The 11,305-nt window shown below is 37.7% G+C and overlaps 1 protein-coding gene across 1 annotated transcript; it reads left to right on the plus strand.

The window, feature by feature from the left end:
* The first annotated feature begins 1,669 nt into the window (after window positions 1–1,669).
* On the plus strand, window positions 1,670–7,779 carry LOC137406244 (4-galactosyl-N-acetylglucosaminide 3-alpha-L-fucosyltransferase FUT6-like). The gene is made up of 3 exons (XM_068092779.1): window positions 1,670–1,756; window positions 5,820–7,042; window positions 7,484–7,779. Exons 2-3 carry the CDS (start codon window positions 5,839–5,841, stop codon window positions 7,555–7,557), a joined length of 1,278 nt encoding a protein of 425 aa, XP_067948880.1. The 5' UTR covers window positions 1,670–1,756; window positions 5,820–5,838; the 3' UTR covers window positions 7,558–7,779.
* The last annotated feature ends 3,526 nt before the right edge of the window (window positions 7,780–11,305 follow it).

Below are 11,305 nucleotides of genomic sequence, written 5' to 3' on the forward strand. Positions count from 1 at the left end.
TCAGCTTTTTTTTAGCTGTGCTATAATCGCATAATTGTCTAATAACCCATAGCTATGGGCTTGCTAACTAAGTTAGTTCCTTTATGTGCTTCTTACCTGTTAGCTGTGTTTTCTGTGATACAAGACTTATCGTGATAATACAATACAACAACTACAATACAACAACAAGAATACAGTTGTAAGGCCAATTTTTTTTTAAATTGACCGATGAAAATTCACTACTATGTGAACTCGCTTTCCTCAGCCTCCTACCATGCTAGAGTTTGCAATGTTTACTATTGAGAAGCGTATGGTTAGAATTTTGACAAAAAGTTGCTCCTTATCGGTTTCGAACCCACAGCTTTGAGTTCAATCGACCAACACTAAACCCTCTTGGCCAATCAATCATGTTGTCTTGAAATAGAGTAGTTGCTCAATTAGCTTTAACACATGAAAATCTCTGTCGGCACATCTGACTGTCAGGGTACTAGCATTTCCTATTAATGGAACCTCTAATACCTCAATTTATCACAAGCCTAAGGCTAGTTATAAGCTTATAACAAAAATGTTTTCTTAGTAAATGTATTTTGATGTGATTTTATTACAACAAAGTTTGTTGTAATTCATTTCTATGAAATGGATTCGTGACCAATTTTAATATAAACCCAGCAGCTGAGTAGCCACAGTGCTGTTGACTACATTTTTTGGAGTTGTTTTCTCATAACATGTTATAGTTAGCTTTCATGTAGAGTACAGGCTAATTAACGCTGGCAGTATTTATCTTCTCTCTTTAATTTAAAGTGAAAATTAAAATATTTGAAGACTAAAATGTCAAGGTAGTTTTTTGTTTTGGTTTATAATAGGTTTTCTGTACTCTAATTTATGTCAATCAGTACAATTAGACAGAGTCAATTGCTACTCGAAATCTTTCAGTGAGGGAAGTAACACAACTAATCATAGAGTATGTTTTTTGCTTAGCTTCAAGGTCATGTCAAATAGTGCTGCGAGGTCAAAAAATTAGGCTGCCTCATTGGTTGCTTCAGCAATTATGTCAAGGCCAATGAAGTTAATTTTTCCAGTTGCTTATATGGATAGCCCGAGTTCATTGCAATAGTCGCTAGAGGGGTGGGTCTATTTATAACGGCCATTAAAAATTGCAGTAGCTCTGCCAAAGTTGTTGTAAGGGTAAGAGTGCATGACAAGTTTTATTAATGGTGCACTGAAGTTGTATGTATAACCATTCTAAGTACTTATGATGAACACACTAATCACAGTTTGAAAGAGATCTCACACAGGCAAATACCTTGGTTTAACAAAGATTAATGCTGTTTCAGTCATCCATAAAGGGTTGTTAGGCTCGTCAAGTCTTTTAAATTTAATACTTGTCGGCTCCGAACCCGCAAGTTCATGAGCACCAAGCTTCGTTGTTTTAAAAATACCTGGTATTTGTTGGCTTTAGTTACAACTACAACAACGTAAACAAGGTCTGACCATATAACAAATAGCTTGTTAATCTGTCTCTCTTTTGTTAATGCAAAGCGTGAACCCAATTATATTCAGCTGCTACATGCATGCTGAGTCAGTTGTTAATAACAACACCACTATCTATTCACAATCTATTTATCCCTTACTCTTTTGTTCTTTGTAATAGCGTTTGCTAAAACGGGCCCGCCTTCTTTCAATCCCCATAACGAGTTTGAATAGCAATCTTCGATCGAGTTGTATTCTGGACTTTGTTTCTTTCTCGTACCTATCTAGCATCCCGTATCTAGCAAAGGTGAGAGATATTACTAGTTACCTAAAGATCTAGCAAAGGTGAGTGATATTACTCGTTACCTAAAGATCTAGCAAAGGTGAGTGATATTACTAGTTACCTAAAGATCTAACAAAGGTGAGTGATATTACTAGTTACCTAAAGATCTAGCAAAGGTGAGTGATATTACTAGTTACCTAAAGATCTAGCAAAGGTGAGTGATATTACTAGTTACCTAAAGATCTAGCAAAGGTGAGTGATATTACTAGTTACCTAAAGATCTAGCAAAGGTGAGGGATTTTAGTTCTTACTCCACTTTCTGTGATTAAAGCAATGCCATTTCAAGGTTATTATAGGCCAATGAGAAAAAAGCAGTTTTATACAAAATGTATAAGCACGAATCCAAGCATCTCTTTTTTATCTGCGGTTTTACTGTTACTTGGAGTTTGGAATAAATTTGTCATTGTCGGAGTTGTACAATTGATGTAAAATATTTGGCTAAAAGGTTAATGTTGTTATGTCAGAAAGACTTCTGATATAACAGTGTTAAAAGAGCTTTAACAGCGTTGTCCACAGCAATGTTAATTGTGTGTAGTGCAAGTAAGATAAGAGAATAAAGACTGCTAATCTGACACATCTATTGTTATGACCACCTTTCACTCTTTATTACCAGAGCTGCACCATGTCATACCTTGTTGTCACTAAATTCGCACCATGTCCGACCCTGTTGTCACCAAAGCTGCTCCATATCTCATGTTGTGATCACGCGCTGCCGCTATTAGATAAGGGTTCTTGTCATTACTTCAGCATTTTAATAAAAAATAATTGTTGAAAAATTTTTACTTTACTTTTCGGCAAATCAGTAGATGTGGAAGACTTGCGATCTGCAAAAACTCAATACAGGCATTTGAGTTTGTGCATATCCAAGTATTTTCTTGCGAGGCTAATACAGCAAGGTATTTTGTCAACAGGCAATATGATTTATGGGGTAACCTGGTTTTTAGATTATCTGATTTCAGTGGTCCATAAACCAACTAGTTACCTACTTAACTTGCTAATGTACCTACTTATTAAACTTGAGTAAGTGAACCTTTGTTTTTCGGTGACCAAATGATAGTACCTACAGCATATAATAGAAAAGTTACGTTTGTTTGGAGCAAAATAACTTATTTATTGTTATTTATTGATTTTGTTATTGTCAACTATTCCCTTATGATTAGTCCATGTTCGGTAAGCTTGCACATATTTTGCAGCTTATGACAGACAAGGATTACTGCATCAATAAGCACATCTTTATTTCACATGCTGCCTTTATTACAAGTATGGCCCCAAGAATCGTAAAATCAGTAATTATAGGTGTTTTTATTTCAATTTGAATCCTTGAAGTATGTCTAGCTTTTGTTGAAAAACAATTTTACCTTTTAGAAAATTGTCAAATTTTGCATAATTCTCAAATATCTCGCAACAACAAGCATTAAAGTATGCCATCACAAGCTAGCATGCATTTGACAGCTTTTCTGTTAGCTTGCTTGGTAGGCAGCCATATTGGTAGGCAGCCATGTCGGTAGGCAGCCATGTCGGTAGGAGGCCATGTCGGTAGGCAGCTATTTCGGTAGGCAGCCATGTTGGTAGGCAGCCATGTTGGTAGGCAGCCATGTTGGTAGGCAGCCATGTTAGTAGGCAGCCATGTCGTTAGGCAGCCATGTCGTTAGGCAGCTATTTCGGTAGGCAGCCGTGTCGGTAGGCAGCCATGTTGGTAGGCAGCCATGTTAGTAGGCAGCCTTGTTGGTAGGCAGCCATGTTGGTATAGAGCCATGTTGGTTGGCAGCCATTTTGGTAAGCAGCTATGCTGGTAGGTAGCCATGTTGGTAGGCAGCTATGTCGGTAGGCAGCCATGTCGGTAGGCAGCCATGTTAGTAGGCAGCCATGTCGGCAGGTAGTCATGTCGGTAGGAAGCCATGCTGGTAGGCAGCCATGTTGGCAGGGAGGCATGTCGGTAGGCAGCCATGTCGGTAGGCAGCTATGTCGGTAGGCAGCCATGTTGGTAGGCAGCCATGTTAGTAGGCAGCCTTGTTGGTAGGCAGCCATGTTGGTATAGAGCCATGTTGGTAGGCAGCCATTTTGGTAAGCAGCTATGCTGGTAGGTAGCCAAGTTGGTAGGCAGCTATGTCGGTAGGCAGCCATGTCAGTAGGCAGCCATGTTAGTAGGCAGCCATGTCGGCAGGTATTCATGTCGGTAGGAAGCCATGTTGGTAGGCAGCCATGTCGGCAGGGAGGCATGTCGGTAGGCAGCCATGTCGGTAGGCAGCTATGTCGGTAGGCAGCCATGTCGGTAGGCAGCCATGTTAGTAGGCAGCCATGTCGGCAGGCAGTCATGTCGGTAGGAAGCCATGTTGGTAGGCAGCCATGTTTGTAGGCAGCCATGTTGCATTCCTATTTCAATTGCGCTAAAGTAAACCATTGGCAGTAGATTTTGGTTAAGTTTTAGTTAAAAAGAATTAGAGCAGCTTAGATCAGTATGAGTTGTAGAAAAATAATATTTTCACTTTCCCCTTTAGCTTTCAAGGAAGTCCAATGAATATCCAATTTTAAACCCTCTTTAATATAATATTTACCATAATAGGATCAGTGTCTGTCCCTCCAACTGTCAGACGACAGGTTTCAAGTTTATAAAAAAATTTGCATTATGTAGGAGTCCAACTCGCAATGTTTGACTTAATAGACCAACCTTCACCAATTAATCACCTTCTTGCATTTCTGAATAACTTTACATATAGTGACTACACTTGGTTATTATATCAACATACATATAGTTACTACACTTGGTTATTATACCCATATAGTTATTAAACTTGATCATTATACCCAAATAGTTACTACACTTGGTTATTTTAAAAGCCAGAGCAGGGCGGACTAATTTGAAGGCAGATTACTTGCCTTCAAAATAAAGTGCCCAACAATGAGTATATCAGGCATTAGCTGTTGAAGTATGTCACAGTTGTTATTAGTTGCTGACAAATTCACACTTCACACAAATTCACAGAGATTACCTTCCAAACCGAGAAAAGGTTTTACTATAAAATTATGTAACTGGTATAAGGTTTTACCGATATATTCACAGTTAAAACTGTTTCATTCATTTGTTGCAATGTTTTCGTAGCTGACAAGCACTGATGGAATGCCAATCATATTAGACACGCTTTGTAACCGATCATACACTAATCACTTTTAACTAACTTTGAACTTATCACCTGTCACTGACTATAAGCTAATCAGCTGTAATTGACGATTTACTAAATGATTCCTCCTTTATTTAAAGCTCCCTTTACACCCAGTCAGCACAAAATGCATTTGATACAATCAAATTTCTTTGGATAACTAGAAGGAAAAATTTATAAAAAGTTTTTATGAAAAAAATTTCTTTTTTTAAACAAGCATACCATCATAACAGTAAAAACGAAACATTCAATCAGGTGTTAACACCAAACAAAATGTCTCTCTTAAAACTAAAATATAACTGCCAGAAGCTTGGCAGGTAATACTAATTGATGAAGTATTTTTTGTTCCCTAGAATATGACCCTTTGATCTGCAGTTGTTTCTCTAATTGGTTTCTACCAGTTCTGTCAGTGTAAGCTTTGGACAGATGCAGTTTATGGTCATCAAATTCATATGTTGCCAGATCTTTAGGCTGCCTTTAAGCAAAACAAAAAGTACATCTATGTAACTTCAACCAACAACTCTTACAGTTTTTAAAGCTAATAACAAGGTATACAGATTGAACAAGCTGTGTATTGATCATTATATTAATTTCTTTAATGTTCCAATATAGCAGAACTTGTAACTGTGCTTAGCTTAGCCCTACTGAGCAAAGTAATTGTCTCTTAGATACAGTTATTACACTACTTGAGGAACGGTACTCTGTTAAAGGCAGAAACAATGAATTGTCAATAATTTGTCTGATGTCTTGACCGTCTGATAACCGAATTCAGCCTCTCAAAAGTTTTTGGCTTTTGAAAAACTGTCAATTTTCATATTGTTCACTGAACTTAATATTGCAGCCTAAGGTTGTTTGTCTTGTATTTGCAGGTGTCATATCGCTATAGTCATGAAACAACAACGTTTATGGAGAGCCGTCGGGTTGGTGCTTATAGTGATGGTTACAGCTACCATGCTCCAGTACAGCTGGCTTCGTGAAAACGCTTTCCAGGCTGTTCGACCGACAGCAATACGTAAAAAACCTGACGAAATAACTCCAAAGAATGTTAGCAAACTTATACTAGCCTACACATCACTTTATGGGTATCCATTGGATATAACAACTTATGGTCGAACAGTTCCTGAAATGACGCGCACTAAGAATCCTCTTGCAAGTTGTGAATACAAGTGTGAGTGGAGTTTGAATAAAAAGGACTATAACAGAAGTGATGCAGTGCTTTTTCATCTATATAACAATAAAGATACTAAAGATTTTGTTTTGCAAGAGCTGCCTAAAAGGCAGCGAGCCAGCCAAAAGTGGGTGCTGATGATACGAGAGCCACCAGCTTTCTTCTATCCTGAGCAGTTGAAACTCCTCAACAATTTGTTCAATTTGTCCATGACTTATCAGTCAGACTCAGACGTTGTGATACCGTATGGAAAGTACTGGCGTATATCATATGCAGATGCAAAAAAAGTAAGAAAGACCATGGACTATCTTACATTCAAAAAAAGAAAAGTAGCTTGGCTTGTGAGTAATTGCATGACAAGCAGCAGGAGAGAAAGTTATGTGCAACAGCTAAAAAAATACATAGAAATTGACATATACGGTGACTGTGGGCAGACGTCTAAAAAAGACAATTACAAAACGGAAGATTTTCGAGAAACGCTCGGATTGAAGTATATTTTTTATTTAGCATTTGAGAACTCAGATTGTGACGAGTATGTAACAGAGAAACTCTGGATGAGTTTAAGTGCAGGTATGATTCCCATCGTGAGAGGTCAGCGATCTCAGTATAAGAAAATAGCTCCTCCAAACTCTTTCATACAAGCTGACAGCTTTGCGTCTCCGAAGCATTTGGCAGATTATTTGTCTATCGTCTCGACCAACCTAACGATGCTGCAAAACTACCACGATTGGAGGCTTAAATATACTTCGTCTTATCGGCTGTTTACCAGCAATCGTCATTGGGTATGCGACCTTTGCGAAAAAGTGCACACAACTCCAACAAAAACATTGAACGTTTACGAGCACTTTAGTGAAGATACTCGATGTTTGACCTACGCTAAAGAAAACAGAAATAGGAGTCAAGAACATGTAGAAGATATAACTGGTTGGTATTGATTACTTTACAATCACTGCACCAATACTGCTTATTGTGCGTTAAAAAATTATTGGGTTGCATGTATATTGCGTACTGCGCAGTAGTAGAAGTATACAACGCAATTATGCTGTTATAGGTTGGCTGAAGTAGAAATTTTACTGTAGAACTCTTGCATGATATGCTGTACTGATTTTAGCAAAATGCGGCTTAGCTCATCACCGCTAATGGTTTTGCTTAAATTTGCATCGCAAGCCGAAAAAATGGCAGAAGCAGCCAAATGCACCAGCCAATGCTAGCAACACTAGTTTGTTGCAGGTGAAGCATGGATAACAGCATAAAGTCTATTATTTTGATTATATGGGTAATAGATGCATAATAATTTTTTTAACTTGTCAGTTGTATGCAGTGAAGAATTTCAAACCATTTTCGATACTTTTATCTTTTTTGAAGAAGAACGACGCAAAAGCGTCGCACCTACTCTACCCAGTAAGTCTCGAAGTAAATACAAAGCAAAGGTTTATTGATGCACTCACTTGGATGCTATCAACTTCAGACACAGGTGACACTATTCCAGCCCTGAGCTATTCAACAGGTGCTTTCCGGCGGAATTGTTATGCTGAGACATTCAACTATTTGTTGACCTTGATGATATGATACCTTATTTTTTAAGTTTGTAGTATTTCTGCTTATATATCTCATTTATGAGAAATTACTTCAACTATATGACAGTAAAAACTTAAATTAGATGTTACTATACTCCTATGCTCTGAAAAAAAAGAGATAATTCAATTTATTTTTTTCTGTTATAATTATATTATATTTAAAAATTACAAGTCGAAGCAACAACAGAAGTAAAAACTGTATTGAATCTGATCAGCGTAGTTTTGAGCCAACATCTAAAACCATTTCTAGTAAGATCTGGAATTTTGCCAAATTTTATTAATTTCTTGGAGCCAAGCGCTACAAATGCCTCTTAACAAGCTAGCTGAAATTGTTAATAAATCAAATCCTTAGGCTATGACCTTGTCTAAGGAATAGAAGCTCTTTGTCAACCATTTCAAAAGGTGTGTTACTCTGACCAAGTATATACAAATCATGTTTAACATTCCGGCATTCAAGTCTTTCTGGTAATAAGGACTTCATCTCAACTAAATATTTGCTTAAACTGATTGCGTTAGCAACGACTATTATATTCTAAAGTTTTAGCACACTTTTCAAACTGTAACCTTTTGTTTTGGACTAATTCAAGTTGACGGGTTTTACTTTCGTAAATAGTTTACAATGTTTGGTTGACATAATTTAGCTGCTGACAATTAAAAGGTGTACGCAGTACCAGCAGATGAGCTATAAAATCAAGTAGAGACGTAGCTTTATACGAGCAATCACCGAGTTCGTCTAGCATAGTTAATCCACAAGTTTGTCGTCATTCGCAAGATGGAAGCAGCAAAGATCCGGAAGCGAATGAGTTTTGTTACTCGCATATTTTACTTATTGTTTCACATTTGCAAAAGATGGAGCAGCACTTGCGAATTATGCGCAAGAAAATGCCGGGCATGCTGATCCATTTTGAACATTTTCCATATTTCAGCTTTCCTATTTTGATTGGACGATGCAAGAGTGCGCCAGCACCACCACCTTTGGTGTAAAAATCGTTGTTTTATTGTGTCTATCTTATCTTGTCACTATCTTGTCATCAAAGCACCCGTGTTAATCTGCAACACGCTAATGTCCACTGAAGAGCTTATCACGTGGTAACTCAACGTGGGCACAACTCCAAATGCACCATTCGCTCAATGAAAGCATAGCGTATGCTAGGCAGACAGTTTGCTAAGATGTTCCGCTGAGCTTTTTTATGCTACATGTAGTTTACTCTCGCTAGAAAGTAATGAAAAGGAACAATGCTGTTTATAGATTGAGCCATCTCGTGTACACGCCTGGTTGCTCTTTTGTTATTTGATCCACTTGGCTCAAGTTGCTGCATTATATCTCCTTTGTTCATTTATGTTGTTACTGCTTGGCGCAAGTTTATCAACAACCTTTTCAACACAAGCTACCTTAGAGCTGTAGCCAGGGTTCCATCTCGCAACAGTAAGCCATCTATATGGCCCCCAACACCTCCCTGCTGTTAGCACGGTTAATCCCTGGCTAAGTAAAAAAGTAGACATTGTTAGTGGAGATCTTTTGATGGTGTTGCTCTGGTTGTATTGTATCCAGCGGCAAACATTCAACATCTACCAGTGGAAAATGTCCAAGATGAACTTACACAAAATTTCAGTAAAATTTATCAAAGAATATTGGTATTTTTTCTATCATTTGCGAATGTTTTTGATGTTTGAGGTGATCTGATTGCCAGGATGTTCCAAGATTAGTATCGAAAAACCGTGATTACAGCTGAAACGCTAAAAAAAAAATTATGCACCAGTTGACATCATTAGTCGTTATCGTTGATAGTTGATACCGCCTATTGCATTTGAGTTGCTGCGTTAAGAGCATCTATTTTGTCAGTCTCTTTGAAACTAATGACTTCAAAATTGCACTTTCTTTTGAAATGAGCATTTTAACTGCGACTAAGTTTTGTGGATTTTAATCTTAAAACATCCTGTTGATCAGACCACCTCAAGCATCAAAACAGTTGTAAATGATGGACAAAGACAGGTACTTTCTGATAAAATCTACTAAAACTATGTGCAAGTTCCCCTTTAGAGTGATTTTAGTGACGGAAACCTTCAGAATGGTTTCCGTCACTCTAATGTCTGGTCAAGAAAAACTACATTTTCATCATAATTTAATTCAGATTTTGTATCAAAAACAAACATTCTCGAGATAATGCGAGTTTGTTGAATAATAATTCCCTATTCTCCAACTCAAAACATCAATCAGAATTGAACAGACAACTCCTTAAAAGCCACAGCAAGCCATACATCCAATTTCATATTTAGGGCTAGTAACGTCAGTTCGGTGTGTAAAGACTAATTTTGATTCTTAATCCGTTGAAATATCATGAACGTGATGCATTAGAACTGCCTTGCATGACTGCAGTGCAGTATGCAGTAATTTTGCAGTACATACCTGTAACTGCTTTCTAATGCGTAGTAGGTATTTACTACCACATCATCTGAGCTCCTTCCGCGAGTTGCCTGCTGTGACCTACAACGCATTTGTTAGTCAGTGCAGTCAGCCTAACTACAGTATAGTACTAGTTTATTTACTCAATTGCTTTCTTGGCTGGTTACCTGAAACCCAGCAGTTCATACACACTGCGTATGCGTATTTTGCAAAGCTTTAAACTGCAGCCGCATTGCACTTGCGAATTAGTATGTGTGATTAGTGTGGATCAACTGGCATTGTTGAGTTCCCAAACACCTGTACAACATTTTTATATGCTATGTTCAGCAAGCTCATCAACTTTTACTCTAACTAGGAGTTATATATACTGTACATGTATATCACCATGGCAATCTAAGGAATTTTGGTATTTTCATTGAATTTCCGTTAACTTATATATTAATTAAAACCATAGTATATTTTCATTTCAAGCATATACAATATACCAACTGTGAGCAACTCGTTTTTACTGCATAAAGTCCTGCACATGCGTGGTAGACAATACCGCATTGCACCAATGCTGCTTAACACACAGTTGAAAATAGTTGCGCTGTCAATGTTTGTAATGCCATTGTACTGCATACTGCACAGCTGTAAATGTGTGTAATGCATTTATACTGCATACTGCATGGCTGTGGCATGCTTACTACTGCTACTGCGCTGCAACTTAATATATATTCATGCATAAATTTACAGCGGCTGTAATTCGTTTTACATCTGGGCATCAATGAGTACCTATCAACGAACAGTTATGATTTTTTCGTAATGTCACAAGCTGGTAAAATACCTTAAAAATCACTAGTAGCTTGCAGACTTGCAGACACCAAAAGCCCATTGCACCAACTAATTAAAAAGTTAATTAAGCCAATAATCCTAAACCGAGTAAATTTTATATTACAGTTTGGTTAATTGTGAGGTGCTATAACCCTCAGAAATGTGTAATTATTAGAAGTGTTATAGCGTCTTCCAAATGGCCCACATGCTAGTGTCCCAAATGGCCCGCATGCTATAGTGATCCCAAATGTCCCACATTCTATAGTGTCACTAAATGTCCTACATACTGCAGTGTCCACAAACGCCCCATATTCTATAGTATTCCCAAATGTTTCACATGTTGCAGTGTCCACAAGCGTCCCACATGCTATAGTATTCCTAAATGTCCCACAT

The sequence above is a fragment of the Watersipora subatra genome, chromosome 10, assembly GCF_963576615.1.
Source record: "Watersipora subatra chromosome 10, tzWatSuba1.1, whole genome shotgun sequence".
NCBI classification, from domain to species: domain Eukaryota; kingdom Metazoa; phylum Bryozoa; class Gymnolaemata; order Cheilostomatida; family Watersiporidae; genus Watersipora; species Watersipora subatra.